Here is a 16803-nt window from a genome sequence, read left to right on the forward strand (position 1 = left end):
TAATGACATTGTTTTAGTAGATAAGACAACGGAGGGGTAAATGCTAAGTTAAAACGACGGAGACAAGAGTTAGAGTCACGAGGTTTCAAATTAAGTTAGAGCAAGACTGAGTATATGGAGTGTAATTCTAGTACAAACGAGTTACTAGAGGCACTATAAAGCTTGAAGAGAAATAATCCGCTTCTAGTGGATGCTTTAAATGCCTTGGGTCTATATTTCAGAGTAGTGGAGACATCCAAAAGTGAGAATTAAGTGTGAGTGGCTAGCCAAATATTATGTAATCGAGGTGTGCCCTTAAAGTTAAAGGATAAGTTTTATCGAACAACCATTAGACTGGTGCTACTATATGGATCAGATTGTTGGGTTTAAGAAAGAATCATAGTAGAAAGATGGGACTAACAAAAATGTGATGTGTGTTTTATATACTATTTTTTACCATGCCCCCGTTGCATTTTCATAGCATTTCTCGCGTATTTTGCTCAATTTCCTATTGGTTTTTATGCTTGGTTGGAGTGTTTGTTTCCTACTATTTTGTAGGTACAAAACTCTAATTATGCTAGGAATCGACTCTTGGAGCGAGATTTGCAAGTTGGAAGGTCATAAGCTACTCAAAGGGTCATTTTTGTGCTGCCCAGGTCTCATACCCGGGTGGGTTTCCACATACCCGACCGGGTTTGCACTTGGCAGTTAGAAGAATTTGAAGATGCCACTTAGAAGAAAAAGGTTGCTACTCGCACCCGGGTAGGTTTCCACATACCCAGCCGGGTGAGCCTCTAAACCCAGGTGGGTTTCTAGACACCCGACCGGGTTTCCATTGAAGATCAAGATGTTCTGCTGCGTACCCGGGCGGGTTTCCTCTTACCGGACCGGGTTTACTCTTGAACTTAGAAAATTTTTGGTCTTGAAGATTAAGCTGTGCTGCGCACCCGGCCGGGTTTCCATATACCCGGCAGGGTCCTGTAGTTATTTTTGATAATAACTTCCCATATCCTTCGATCTCTTTTTAGAAAGATATAAATAGCTTTTGATGGGGAATTTTGGGACAGTTTTTTTTTCTCTGTTCGGAGGTTTTAATATTGAAGGGATTTCTCATATTACTTGTCTTGGGGATTGCTAATCAACACTTCGACATTGTAATTTTAATTATATTGAGGGTTTTAGTTTCAATTCTAATTTCTTGTTCTTGTTTATTATTGTTATCTTTGAATGCTTGTTTCTCCATTAAATTTGAATTTGATTTTCTCCATGAATTTCATTGTTGAACCTCTTGTTAGTTTTATTATGCTTAGTGAGTAGTTTTATTTCTAGGGTTTGGTGAAACTATGCAAAAGGTCATGATCCTTGTTTGATTTTACGATTTAAACTTGGTTTGTCTAGGTGATTCAATTGATGGGTCTTAGATTGATTGCATGTTTAGCCAATTTGCAAATTTTATTCGCTCAATTCTATAAGCGAGAGCTGCGAGTTTGAGTGAACAATTTCCTTCTTTGAACAATTAAGCTTTAATTGCGATAGCTTGTTTTATTGTTTGATTGTCGAATTTGTTTGCGAGAGCAACACCTTCCTTCGCCTATATTCATTCCTATCCCAATTGATGTTCATGAATCATGATCGATGCATAGTGAATCCTTTTAGCCCTAGACCTTTAATTATTGAATTTTATTCATTTCTTGTTTTTGCGTTTTACTTAAATAAACAAAAATCCAACTTTTGATCGTTAGTAATAGTGAACTTGGTTCAATTTGTGACTTTATTTGTCCTTCCACAGTGGTTTGACCCTACTTTCCCAACTATACTAGTTAGGTGAAATAGAAATTATTTTTGGTAGTAAAACGACCTATCAAAATGCGAATGCTTTGATGGATGAGTGGCATACCTTGAGGGATAGAATTTGAAATAAAGATATAAAATTGGGTTTAGAAGTTGTAAATATTGAGGAAAAGATGAAAGAATTGTTTAAGAAGGTTTAGATATGTACAATGACAGGAAATTAGCGAACTGGTAGGGAAGATACATAGTGTGAAAATAAGGCGCATGACATCGCATTGGCCGCGTTCTACAAGTTTTCAACATTAACAAACTGATATCTCCCACGTTGTAAAGATGTCAAAAACACTACATTTTGGGGAGTCTATTCCCACAATATTGCAAAATAAAAAAATAATTCCCACTTTCCTCAAAATGGGAAAGTAATTCCCACTTTACCGTCCACGTAGGATTATTTTGAAAAAAATTTTTTTTTTTTAATTTTTAATATAACCGCTACTTGAGGTAGCGGTTTTGTTTAGGGAATTGAAGAAAATCGCCAGATGAAATGGCGGTTTGGTAATTTTTTTTTTTTTTTTTAAAAAAATTTGGGTAAACCGCCACTTGAATTGGCGGTTTTGTAGCAGTACAAAACAGCAGCTTCGAGTTGTTCACTGCATTTCTTATTCCTCTTTGCATCTTCGTGGCTGCTGCTCTTGTTTTTGCTTAAAAACAAATTTATTCACTCTCATTTACTTCAAATATACAATTCCTCTCATTCAACTAAACTAATCAACTACATTCTCATCCTTTCCTTGTGTAGTAGATCATTTTCAACCTCATTTAAGGTATGAATAACAACCCTAATTTTTTTTCAATATGCAAATTGTTTTTTTGTTCATTATTGTTGTCAATTGAAGTTATAAATACGTTGTTGGTAATTTACATTCTCTTGTTTTCATGATATAAGCTTACATTTTACACATTTGTAGTTGAATTTTAGGATTTGGTTTGTATGCATATAAAGTGTTTGATGATATGTTTCAATGAAAGTTTATTACTTTGTATTTGCAGAATATGGATCATTATCCCATTATAGTGTATTGGGGTGGGGAAGTAAGTTATACTGGATCCGATGTTGGGTATAATGGAGGATTAAATACAGTGATGTTTATCCATCGTCAAAATACGACTTTTGAGGTGTTTGTTAGCAAAGTCTATGATGTAATTGGTTGTGATCGCAACTCTTTTATGTTAAAATTGGAGATGAAATATCCGGTGACTGGGAAAAATGTGTTAGTCCCGATTAAGAATGATGAAAGCATAAGTGCTATTACTTATGCGGCATCACAAGCCCCTGGAACGGCAATGGAGGTTTATGTTGAATTGGTTGCAAGTTTGGATAATGCGAGGGAAGTCATGACTAGCATGGAACTTCCAGAATCAGGTCCTAGTGTACGCCATGATACATTCACAGAAATGTTAAGTAACCCAAATTACGTTAATGAGCACTTGGATGAGATTAGCTCTCCAACTCATTCACGTGGCATTGGTGGTGGTGTAATGAACACCTTTTCCACGAGTCACTTGGGTAGCCTTAATGCGAACGAGGTTGACTCTTTAGATCAGGAGGATGAGCATATTGATTTCGATTCAGAAGAGAATGATGAAAGAAGAGAAGCTCTAGATGCACCGATTAGAGATGGTGCTCCATCTCAAGATTGGCTTAGAATTGATGAGGTTAATCAAAGATTGATTGATGCATGGATGACCTGGAACGATGACAACTCCATGAATGAAAATGGAGACTTTAGGATAGGGCAAGAGTTTAGCTCCTTAGACCACCTTAAGAAGAATGTTAAAGCATGGGCGATTTCTAATAATAGAAACTTCCGTGTAATTGAGTCGGAGCCTTCAAAGTACGTTATCCAATGCACTAATGCGGAGGATATAGGTTGTGAATGGAGGATGCGAGCTGTTATGACCGCAACGGGATCATTTAAGATTGTGCGATATAAGGGTCATAATCAAGATTGCTCAGTACATTACAGTGACGACCATCCCCTCCTTACTTCTGAATTTGTTGCTGATCTTATCGTGGATATGATTAGAGTTGATCCAGCGTTTAAGGTGAAGTCAATCGTTAATTTTGTAAAAAATAAATACGGATTTGTTATAACATATAAGAGAGCTTGGTTGGCCAAAAATAAGGCTATAACAAAAGTGTTTGGGGATTGGGATAAGTCCTTTGAGGAGCTTCCAAGGTACCTGCAGGCATTAATGCAATCTAATCCAGGAACAGTGGTGCAATGGGAAGTCCAACCGACAATGGATCCTACCAAAGTGATGTTTCAGCGAATGTTCTGGGCTTTCGGACCATCCATTAAGGGTTTTCCCCACTGTCGTCCCCTTATTTCTATAGATGGTACACATTTGTACGGAAAGTACAGAGGCACACTTATGATTGGTATGTCTATAGATGCAAATTCTCAGTTGTTCCCACTTGCCTTTGCCGTTGTGGAGGGAGAGAACAACGACACATGGAGTTGGTTCTTGGATTGTATAAGGCATTATGTCACTAAGAGGGACGGCTTATGTGTTATATTTGATCGTCACAAGGGAATTTTGCATGCAATGAACAGAGTTGGAAAAGGTTGGGAAGAACCATATACATTCCATCGGTTTTGTAAACGTCATCTAGCTTCAAACGTGCATAAGAAGTTGAAAAACATAGCGGTTAAGAACTTATTTGGAAAAGCTTCTGAACAGACAAAGATTCGGAAGTATAATTTCTACATGAATCGCCTTAAAGAGCTTAATGAGGACGCGTACAAGTACTTAGTGGATGGTTCTATTCCCGAGCGCCAATGGACTTTGATTCATGACGGTGGGCATCAATATGGAGTGAGAACTACAAACATGTCTGAAGCGTTCAACGGTGTTATGAAAGGGGCCAGGTCACTCCCAATCACTTCATTAGTTAGGATGGCATTCTATCGGGTAAACGAATACTTTGCCACAAGGAGGGATTTAGGGAGAAGCAGATTAGACAGTGGACATGTGTATGCGAAGAAACCAAGTGATACGATTGATAAGAATGCTGAAAAAGCATGCTTTCATGATGTTAGGATATATGACATAGTGCGTGGGATATTCGAGGTCACCACTGGTTGTGGCAATAGGATAGCAGGAAAAGGTGGAAAATCCTACATTGTTAACCTCACAGCAACATCATGCACATGTCAGAAACCAACCATCTTCAAGTTACCGTGCTCACATGTTCTTGCAGTATGTCGAGCTCGTAACATATCGTACGATGCTTTTGTGGACCCTTCATTTCGCACTACAAAATACGCATCGACATATAAGAAGTCTTTCATGCCCGTTGCAGACATGTTCACTTGCGATCCTTGGAATGGTCCTACAGTTGTTCCAGATCCCTCAACGAAGCATGCAAAGGGTTATCCGCGATCAACTCGTATACGGAACGAAATGGATGCACCGTTGACGCGTCCTCGTAACTCGTGTACCTTTTGTGGATGTAGTGGTCATAATAAGAAAACATGCCCTCGAAGGTCAACAAAGTATGTTTTTTTTTAAAATTTTGTAACAACATGTTGAATCTGATAATATTTAAATGATTTTAATAACACTTATGTATGTTTCAGCGATCATGGCGATGCCGGGCCCAGTAGCGGAGGTTGACGAGTTCACACCATCTCATCGACCGGTGTGCAAAACAAAAGGGGTCGGGGGTTGTAGTTTAACAAGCTTTGTATATTCTTATACGACTTGAACTTCTTGTATGAGTTTCCATAATTGTAATATACCTTTGCATTAGTTTCATAATTATTTTTTTCAAAACAAGCCGGTTCGTAATTGATTATTATGGAATAGATGGTATTGAACTAGTTTAATGCATGTTGTATTCACTATTTTAAAATGAAAGAAAAAAAAATTAAGGCAAAGAAAAAAAAAATCAAGTCACAAACAAACCGCCACATGAAGTGGCGATTTACCTGGACCAAACCGCCACTTCAGATGGCGTTTTTGTGGTTAAGGCAAACCGCCACTTCAGATGGCGGTTTTATCTGAAAAAAAAATTAAATTTTCCACGTGGACGGTATTGTGGGAAATACTTTCCCAAATAATGCAAAGTGGGAATTATTTTTTTTTAAGCCATATTTTGGGAATAGTCTCTTTTAGGGTAGTATCAAGGGATATCTTATGATTTTGAGCGATATTCGGGCATTACGAGAACTGCATCACTTTCGCTACCGCATCACAGTTATGTTACCATCATCGTGGTCGTTACCACATTTTTACATTATAGGAAAATAGAAAGTTGAATCTCGAGAGACTTAAAAAGATGGCAAGGAATACCGAAGATGACTTGGAGAACGTGACTGGAAAATAACTTCTCAAGAGAATTGTGAAGAACCACATGAAAACCTACTGCACACCAATCGATGAGTTATATATTGCGACTGACGAGTCGTCAGTGGTACTACCTAATTTCCAATTTCCTTGCGCCTACACTGATGAGTTTGCTAGGTGACTAATCGTCGTAACCTCTGTCACCCTTTTGCAAGTTAAGCCTATTTTCTATCCAAGTCGATCAACGAATTTTCAAGGCCTTGGACAATGTGATGACCAACACTATCAACTTTAAAACTTGCTTGAAATTTTTTAGATAGGTCCAAATCATTTCTTGCATTTGGTCATAATGACTGAATTATTAGAAATGCTATGAAGTTCAAATCCAATACACCAAATTTCAAACATTAAGACATTTTAGTCATACTTTGATCTTCATTAATCATAATTTCACATCAATTCCAAAAGATTGCAGTCGGTTACATGAACCAATGAATAATTTTCGGTGGTCGTCCACATGAATTCTCCATTCATTTCGATTTTTAATCTCAACCTATGATTCTAAATCCTTTATATCCTTCATACTATGATTAGTGTTGGTCAAATGGCTGTTGATTCTAAGTTTATGAAGGTGGTAATTGAAAAAATAAATAAAGGTTGTAATATCAATCTAAAAATTGAAGGTTGTAAATGGCAAAACATTTGCGATAAATTTAAAAGGTAAGGTAGACATCAAAATCATAATATTACTTTTTCAGACTATCACAGATAAAAGAAATTCTATACCTTAGCCGTCATTGTCAGCTGTCACAAATTCCAACTGGAAACTGTTGTGAAAGTCCTCAGAGACAGTCAAGGGTTCCCATCGTGAGCCTACTTTTCTTCATTTTGTACTTTACCCTTCAGTGCACACCGTGTCCTTGATGCAACAGAATTTTCTGCTTCTATCTCAACACAAGCATCGCCGCTGTCTTCCTTTGAGAACTGTACTGCAGCAGCTCGTGCACCAGCTATAGCATTGCTAAGACTAGATGGCATCCCCTTTTCAGAAGCCTTGGAGATTCCAAGACCAGCAAGAGATCCTGCTTTAAGTGAGAAAGCATCTTGAGGATCTACAAGGGGAAATTTCACTGGGTGTGGAGCTTCAACTGGGCGTAGTCCTCTTACTGCAGCCTCATATATCTAACATCAAAATAAGAAAAATCACAACACTACTAGAAACAGCCCTAACTAATGATTTTAAAAGGACACTATATCCATGAAAGAGAGAAAAGAAACCAGGGTCTTACTGTTTAGGCATACCTTCTTCTCCAAATTATAGACATGTTGCTGCCCTCGCATTTCAAATGGGATTATCAGTTTCTGTATAGCTTCATCAACAAGAGTTAGCTATATATATTATCCAAGAAGTAATTCTGATCTGGATACAGAATTCATGATCGTAAGGGTTATCATACCTGTGGTTGCTCACACAACCAACAATAATCTGATTGTCCCTCCAATCTGACCTGTGAAACGAAGGAACAATTTTTCACGTCATTTCTTTCATATATGGCACATATAACACAAGAGAATGTTATGAATCGCCATCTCAGAACATCATGAGTTTGAAAGCGTGGAGAACAAGTGAGAAAATAAAAGAAACATATATGCTCAACCCCTTCTGGTAATTCTTCCCAGGATTGCAGTTCTTCACATTTTATACATCCAACCACCTCCACACAACCTGCTTCAGAAACATTAATTCATTAACGAGCAAAGAGACAAGTGAATCCATGTTCAAGTGTAGCCAATGCTGGCATATACATAATAGCTAGCACCAACAAGACAAGCAAGTATGTTCCAAAAAGATCATCTAAACCCCTAGGCAAAAAGGTTAAAAAGGTATCAGGTCTATGCAACCACTTTTGAAGAGATCATACTCTCCAAGTGCATGAATTTGGACTCAAACGGAGTGTTATACCTCCAAAACTGTAAATTAAAAAAAAAAAAAAAAAAAAAAAAAAAAAAAAAAAAAGGCAACTTCCCATGGCATGGTCAAAAGAAAATATGTTGAGGCATGAGAAAGAAACAACAGTAGAATGTTGAATTACCATAAAGCATATAGGGATTTTAGGTTTCATTGTTAGATCAATTTGAACAAGAGATGAGAATGTCAACCAGAAGCAAAAAGATCACCATGCAGTCAATTTTCACTCTCACAAAGCAGGCCTACATTACTTGTTTCTCAACAAAAACTTGGTAGATTTCAGGGGTAATATATTGCTCCAAATCAAAAAAAAATATATTACAATAGCCTTTGAAAAATTGCAATGCATTCATTAATCAGTAGCTCAACATAAATTAATCGGTAATCATCATAAGTTGCTGAAAAATAATTGTCTACAGTTGAGGAAAGCCACAAGTTACTTCTCCCAAACTTTTAGCAAAACTATTACTTATTGTCCTGCCATCCTATACAGCTAGGCCTAATTTCAGATTTGTCAAGACTATTATATACGAAATCAACATATTTTAGAAGCTATTTTTTGAGCCACATGAAAAAATATGCCCGAGACATAAAATGCTCACAAAGGTTGAAGTTTTCATCAGCTATAAGAGAATAAAACTCACTGCAGTTCTATAAATAAAGTCTGATCAAGAATTACCACCTAACAACCGTGAAGTTGGATAATTTTCAGGAAATTTGAGATCAGTTATTCCATTCACTGCATATATTTCTCTATAGAAATCCTCCATTGCTTTAATAGTTTCAGGTTCTGGGACCTTACCAGCAGCATGTATCCAAAGTCGACCTTCACAAAGCAAACCAAGTATCAAGAATAAAGAAGTATGAACCATAAGAATCTATAAAGCACTACAATGTAGCCATATAAAATAGAAGCTTCTATATCTATCTATTATCAGTAAAAAGTAACCCTATTTCCCATTTTATATTTTCAAAAGTAAAGAGAAAAAGAACTAGCAAAGCTCCAAAACGACTCCTTGATGACCTTGTAATACATAAGAACAAATATTTCATAGGTAAACAAGTAGGTCAAGCGACCTACGGACCACTCACTGTCGGGTTTCTGTTTTGTTGTGGGATTTTTGTGGGCTTTTAGCCATTTTGTCCTAGGTTTCTCTAATATGTTTTATGGCTATATAAGGAGTTTTAGAGCATCATCCAAGAGTGAAAGTTAGATTTTTACTGTATAAGAGTTCTTCCTCCTTGTATATGCATGTTTGTGCGAAATTGAGTTTAAAGATTCAATCTTTATCTTGAGAGAGTGTTCTCAAGGGCTATGTAAGGTGAGTATTTGTTAATTCTTGCACTAATGAATAATCAACCATTAGCATGTACTCAGCAATGATCAGTAGTTAAAGATATGCATTGATCGTTCATAGGATTGATTGAATAAAATCAAAGAAGAAAGATATATGAGGAGACCAAAAGAGGGATTACAGAGAAAGAGAGAAGAAGAGATTTTCTGAATGCCCTATATTTATTTTTCAATTAATCTCTACTTTTAAAACATGAATACAAGGCTACCTTATATACAAGTTTTGGAGAATTCTGTTCTATCAGAATTTTTGTTAACAAAGTTTTGTTAAGTCTGTTTGTTTTGTGGCTATAGGTGCAGTTATCTCTACACCCCCCCCCCCCCCCCCCAATCTTGGCTGGTAGAACATGCCAAGATTGCTCGGTAAATGATTAAATTGCTGAGAAGGAAGAATCTTGGTAAAGATATCCGCAAGTTGAGAAGTAGTAGGAAGGTAAGTGAGTTGTATAAGGCCTTCAAGAACTTTCTCTCGGGTGAAGTGACAGTCAATGGCGATATGCTTGGTTGTTTCATGAAATACTGGATTTTTGGCAATGTATATAGCTGATTGATTATCACAATGAAGAGTCACAGGCTGCAAGTGAGAAAGACCAAGTTCAGTAAGAAGCCTGACCATCCATGTGACCTCAGAAGCTGCATTAGCCATGGCCTTGTACTCAGCCTCTAAAGAAGATCGAGATACAGTTGCTTGTTTTTTAGATTTCCAAGAGATTGGAGAATTGCCTAGCTTCAAAACATAGCCAGAAATGGATCTTCTGGAGTCAGGGCAAGCTGCCCAATCTGAATCAGAAAAAGCTTGTAAAATAAGGTTATCTGCGCCCTTCATTAATATGCCTTACCCAGCTGTATGAGCAACATAACAAAGTGTATGATGAAGAGCCTAGAGATGAGTATCCCTGGGCTGTTGCATGAACTGGCTGAGATGTTGAACAGAATAAGCCAAGTTAGGTCTTGTATGAGTGAGAAAATTCAACTTCCCTACCATTCGCCTGTAATACAATGGGTCTGAGAGCAAGACACCTTCAGAAGAACTGAGTTTGAGATTTTGAGGTAAAGGAGTCACAGCAGGCTTCAAAGCATCCATGATACTGGCTTGAAGAAGATCCTGAGTAAACTTATTCTGAGTGAGTGTGATACTCTCAGAGATGTAAGAAACCTCTATGCCTAGGAAGTAATTAAGTCGCCCTAGATCTTTGATGCCAAAAGCCTTATGAAGATGAGTTTTTAGATCAGTAATGAGGGAATCATCAGTGCCTGTAAGAATGAGATCATCAACGTATACTGCTGCAATGATGATAGAAGAACCCTTATGTAAAATAAACAAAGAGTAGTCATTTTTTGATTGTTGAAAACCTTGAAGAAGCAATTCATTCAAGAGCTTGGCAAACCATTGTTTGGAAGCCTGTTTTAGTCCATACAAGGACTTTTGTAACCTGCATACTTTATTGGTAGGATTAGGAATACCTTCTGGAAGTTTCATATACACTTCTTCATGAAGATCTCCATGTAAGAAAGCATTGTTGACATCAAGTTGTGAAAGATTCCATTGTTTTTGAACAGCAACAGCAATAATTGCCCTGATTGTGGACATTTTGACTACAGGAGAAAAAGTCTCATCATAGTCGACTCCATGTGTTTGAGTGTAGCCTTTGGCAACCAACCTGGCCTTAAAACGTTCCACAGATCCATCTGCCCTCATCTTTATCTTATATACCCATTTGCAACCAATTGATTTTTTTTCCTTTAGGAAGATCAACAAGAACCCAAGTATGGCCTCAAGGGCAGCCAGTTTTTTATTCTCGTGGAATAGAATCCAGCTTAACCAGATTACACCAGTGCTCAGTAGTAGGTTGAAAAAATGCAGTGGAACAGACATAATCTTTTAAGTAAGAAGGAGGATTAGAGGTTCTGGAAGAAGTTGTTGTTGGGATAGGAACAGAACAGTCTAACAACTGTGAGGTAGATGGAATATGTTGTGGTGATGAATTGTTTTGTGGAGGAGAAGGATTATCTAATGGTAAATGTGAGGTAGAAGAGACAGGAGAGGTATTGGTATGTGATGAAGAAGAATAAGGAGAGGTTTCTGTGAAAGGATCTATGAATATAAATGGAAGAGTATCAACTGGTAGAAAAAATTGAAAAGGTTGTGCTGAAGGAGATGATTTTGACAGATTGTAGTGATAAGGAAAATGTTTTTCATGAAATACAACATCTCTATTAACATATATCCTTTTTGTAGTCAAATTTAGGATCTTATAACCCTTTTGAGTGAGGGAATAACCAATGAAAACACAGGGATCAGATCTAGGATCAAATTTAGATCTTTGAACCTTTGAAGTGGAGACATAACATAGACAACCAAAAGTTTTGATGTGATCAAGAACAGGAGGAGAATTATGCAATATTTCATATGGAGATTTATGTTTTAGAACTGACAAAGGCATTCTATTTATAAGATATGTACAAAAAAGTAATGACTCTCCCCAGTAAGTCATAGGTAAATTAGCCAGGAAGAATAAAGCTCTTGCAGTCTCCAAAAGATGCCTATGCTTTCTTTCCACTACCCCATTCTGTTGAGGTGTATATGCACAACTAGTTTGATGAGTAATGCCCTTCTTGTAATATAGATCTTTGATAGGGCCTTCACATAAATCTTTGGCATTGTGTGTCCTTATATATGAACAGATGAAGAAAATTGATTTTCTACATAGGTTAAAAAGTTAGCAAGAATATGAACACAATCAGATTTATACTTAAGCAAATGAACCCAAGTATATCTAGTAAAATCATCCACTATTGTAATGAAAAGATTACATCCATTTGGAGTTGGATGCCTAAAAGGCCCCCATACATCAATATGTAAGAGATTGAAAAGGTTTTGTACTCTTTATTTTACTAATAAGAAATGGTTGTCTACATTGTTTGGCCTTAGGACAAATCTGACATATAGAATCAGTACATTATTGTTTATTTTTAAAAACAGGAAAAATGTAAGAAAGCTTAAAAAAAGGAAGATGTCCAAGCCTCAAATGCCAAAGCTTAGCTTGATCAGAGAACTTGTTTGAATGTGTAGAAGATGTGTTTGCAGAAAAAACTGGTGCAATTTGATGTTGCTGGTTTTTAGACAGAGCGTCATTAGCATAGTAAAGACCTGACCTCAATCTACCAAGAACTATCTTCTTGGGTAGGGTAGGTCCCTGTAGAAAACAACTAGTGTCATTAAAAAAAGCTTTACAGTTCATGTCATGACATAGTTTATGCACAGAAATTAAGTTAAAATGAAAATCTGGTGCATAGAGAACATTTTGAAGCTCTAGTTCAACATTTAGTTTAACAGTGCCAATACGTGTAACCTGAACTTTCTTCCCATCTGGTATAGTGATGAAATTATTTTTACTATCAATCAGTTTGTGAGCAGAAAACATATTCAAGTCATAACAGAAGTGGTCAGTAGCTCCACTATCAATGATCCAATTCTTGTCATAGTGAGAATAGAGGCATAGTTTACATGCAAAGAAAGCAGTGTGAGAAGTGTTGGTGATAGGGTTTGGTTTGAGAGAGTCTGTAGTTTTATCCTTCTCTATGATGTTCAACAAATGAGAATATTGTTCTCTGGTGAAACTGGTGTGTATCATATCATCAGTACTTGTATCAGCAGTAGTTTCTTCTCTTTCCCCTGTATAAGCATAATGAGCAAATTTCTTTGGAGCATTATTATGTTTTGAATCCTTGGGAAAATCATGGAGCTTGTAGCACCTGTCAATAGTATGACCTGCATAGTTGCAGTGTTCACAGTGCAGAGTAGAACTTCTCCTAGAACCGCCTCTTCCTTGAGTGTAACCTCCTCTATTTGAAGTATAACCACCTTTACTTGGAAAAAATTTGTTGGACTGTTGATCAGAAAATCTTTTTCTGTCAGCAGAAAATGCCATAACCTCTATAGTATTCTTTACATCACTTATTTGTTTGTGATGTTCCTCCTGCAAGACTATTTTGTAAGCCTGAGTGATGTTAGGTAAAGGATTCATCATGATGACATTGCTCCTTGTCTGCCTATACTCATCTTTGAGCTTCATAAGAAATTGCATCAACCTTTGATCTTGCAGAATTTTAAGAAACTTGGAAGTAAGGTTGCAGGTACATTTATTACATTGACAAGTTGGTAAAGGACAGACTTCATCTAGCTCATCCCATAGGACTTTGATTTTAGCAAAAAATTCTGCCACATTGTCATTTTCTTGATGAATCACAGCAATCTCTTCTTGAATAGCAAACAATTGTGTGGATGTGGTTTGAACATACCTTTCTTCTAAATTGTTCCACATTTCTTCAGTAGTTTTAAAAAGAAAACACTTTTGGCAATAACAGACCCCAAGGATTTTAGAATCCAACCTCTAACCATATCATTGCATCTAATCCATGCTTGATATTTTTTATCATTTACAGGTGGTTTTGGTAAGGAACCATCTACAAAACACATTTTATTTTTAGTGGAGAGACCTATTATCATGGAAGATTTCCAGGTAATGAAATTTTGACCTTCAAATTTTTCAGAAACAAATGTTTGAGCTGTTGTATCAGAAGGATGTATGTAAAAGACTATATTAGGATCAGCAGTTAGGTCAAGGGTTCTAGGATTGTCTTCGTTAGATTGAGTAGACATGTTTTAGAAAAGAAACTAAGCACAAGAAATGAAAACAAAAGTGAATATGAATCAAGAAAACAAGAAAGATAGAAAGGGACTTCAAATTTCCAGACAGAAATAAAAAAAAATCAACAAGAAATTGATTGAACAGAATTATGCATGCATCAAATCAATAAGGCGAGAGGCAAGATAACAATCACGGATTTGCATGTACAGATACAAAATTAAGAATGGAAGAGGGAATCGAAGATTCAAGGAAGATATGCATACGATTCAAGGAATCAAAGAAATCATACGAATTTTTTGCGGAATTTCTGAGCAAATGATAGATCTTCTTGAAAGGCTCTGATACCATGTTAATTCTTGCACTAATGATTAATCAACCATTAGCATGTACTCAGCAATGATCAGTAGTTGAAGATATGCATTGATCGTTCATAGAATTGATTGAATAAAAGCAAAGAAGAAAGATATATGAGGAGAGCAAAAGAGGGATTACAGAGAAAGAGAGAAGAAGAGATTTTCCGAATGCCCTATATTTATTTTTCAATTAATCTCTACTTTTAAAACATGAATACAAGGTTGCCTTATATACAAGTTTTGGAGAATTCTGTTCTATCAGAATTTTTGTTAACAAACTTTTGTTAAGTCTGTTTGTTTTGTGGCTATAGGTGCAGTTATCTCTACAGTATTAATGTATTGTCGAGTATATTAATAATAAGAAATTTGTGTTCTTCGTTGCTATGCTCTGTTTTTCTTTGCATTTGTTTTGTGTTTGTTTCTTCACCATTATCATAACTCATTGACGACAAATATAGTTAAAACTCATGAGTCATGAGCAAACATTTGTCTTGCACTTGAAAATATACTACTCTGAATACAAGTTAAAACCAACAAAGAACATCCTTTTTTTTGAGTAAGTAGCGAGATCATCATAATAACTTGAAAACAACTTTGGGGTGTTTGGCAAATTAGTTTATTGAGCAATTATAGCTTATTTCTTATTTTGATATAAATAGAGGGTTGTATGGTCAAATCAGCTAATGTCAGTATTTGGTAAATTAGTTGATTGAAACAGCTTAATATGAATAAGCAGTTTTTGAACAAGTTGTTTATAGCAGCGGGTTCAAAATCCCCAGATCAAACCATTTAATAAATCAGCCAGTCAAATCAACCACCGTAATCAATTAAGCTACTATCTATCAGTCATTTGTCAAACACCTCGAAGTCAAGAACTACCCACTATAAACTTTTCAAGACTCTAAAAAAATAGTAGAATGAGATTTGGCAACGTCCTAGGTTCGATTCTCCCACAGCGCTTCCCTTAACCTACCGGTAATCAAAATAAAAAGAATAGGAGCAATACAAGAGCTTTACCTCGAATAGGGGCAGGCCAAGATCGACCCTCAACACGCTTGATGCCATAAACGAGGAGAGAAGCCCATGGCTGATGCATTGTAAGACATGGGTTTGTGTAATTGCCTCCATTATTTCTTCTCATTTTAAAAAATTTTTGGATCTATCCAAAACCAAGGTTATTTGAAAACCAGAAATTACAAGACCAAAACTTGATGTGATTCTGCAACTTTTGAGTCTTAAGCACCGTACTATATGTATCATTCAGCCAATCTACTGTTCATTTATACTCGGTATATTATCTGGAAATTAACTACTTTTTGGGTTCTTTTGGCAAACTGGAATTGAAATTAGGATATTTTGTGTTAGACTTGCTAGAATTTTTATTTTGTTGGGGAGGGTAGAAGATAATGAAAATAAATTATAATTATAAAATTATAAGTATGAAATATGTCTATTAATTTTTCATTTTTCTAAAAATAAAATAAGTTTAACTCTTAGAGCGAATAAAGAAAAATAAAATGAATAACCAACGAGGAGAACTAAAGTTTTTATTATGTTGTGTATTTTTAATAGTAATTTCAAAAACAAAAGTTGTGTATTCAATAGTACACGGATTCGTGTAGAGATGAAATTTCAGATTTTACGTTTTGTTTGTTTACTTGGAGAAGATGAAATTTCAGAATATTTGATTGCTTGTGGATATGAAAATGATGGAATTTAAAAAATCATCAAGATGATTAGTGGTATATCCTCACAATAGTACCTTTTTGTTTCAAAAAAAACTTCTTGAAGTTTAATTTTAATATCTACAAAAGTTTTTATGGAATATGGAGCTAAATTGATGTTCACCTTGGATTTTTAGATGTTGTTCATATAGAAGAGCCCAAGTAGATATTATCTTTATCATCATCCTTCCTCTCTTTTGTGTTGAAAAGTAAGTTTAAAACTTCTTCATTCTCACTTTCTTCTATGTGCATGTTGACGTAAGGGTTAGATAAACCTTTAATTGACATTTATGTATTTGATTGTAAGGGTAATTAGTAGAATCTCTTTACTGTGGTGATAGAATTAGCTATTAAAAGTCTTTATCAAGTTAGCTTATTTTGAAATATTGGATTACTTATTTTGTGGTTGGTTGAAGATTGCTCATGGAGGTAACCCACAAACCTTGTTAAATTTACTTACAGATTAAATGTTTTAAAGTGATTTGAAATTTTTTTGTGTATAAAAAGTATTGTGAAATTTTGGGTTTTTCGTAAATCAAATGCGGCACTTTGTTTTTCCGGTTATAACAGCTAAGATTAAGTTTCTGGATTGAGAAAAATTGAAATTCGCGACTCGCAAGTTTTGCCG

General features: G+C 35.9%; 1 protein-coding gene across 9 annotated transcripts in view; it reads right to left on the reverse strand.

The window, feature by feature from the left end:
* LOC130809259 (uncharacterized) overlaps positions 1 to 15931 on the reverse strand; it is a 24282-nt gene extending 8351 nt beyond the window's left edge. For 2 of the 9 annotated variants that reach the window (XM_057674954.1, XM_057674952.1), the window contains exons 1-5: positions 15469 to 15931; positions 8772 to 8918; positions 7581 to 7849; positions 7426 to 7485; positions 6910 to 7305 (exon numbers count right to left, since the gene is read on the reverse strand). In XM_057674954.1, the coding sequence (XP_057530937.1) occupies positions 6997 to 7305; positions 7426 to 7485; positions 7581 to 7849; positions 8772 to 8918; positions 15469 to 15592 (909 nt within the window). In that variant the 5' untranslated portion in view covers positions 15593 to 15931 and the 3' untranslated portion in view covers positions 6910 to 6996. Of the gene's footprint in view, positions 1 to 6814; positions 7306 to 7412; positions 7486 to 7580; positions 7850 to 8771; positions 8919 to 15468 lie in introns of those variants that run through there. The other 7 variants (XM_057674957.1, XM_057674956.1, XM_057674958.1 and 4 more) reach the window with 7 other exon arrangements.
* Positions 15932 to 16803: the final 872 nt, after the last annotated feature.

This window comes from Amaranthus tricolor, chromosome 3 (assembly GCF_026212465.1).
Source record: "Amaranthus tricolor cultivar Red isolate AtriRed21 chromosome 3, ASM2621246v1, whole genome shotgun sequence".
NCBI classification, from domain to species: domain Eukaryota; kingdom Viridiplantae; phylum Streptophyta; class Magnoliopsida; order Caryophyllales; family Amaranthaceae; genus Amaranthus; species Amaranthus tricolor.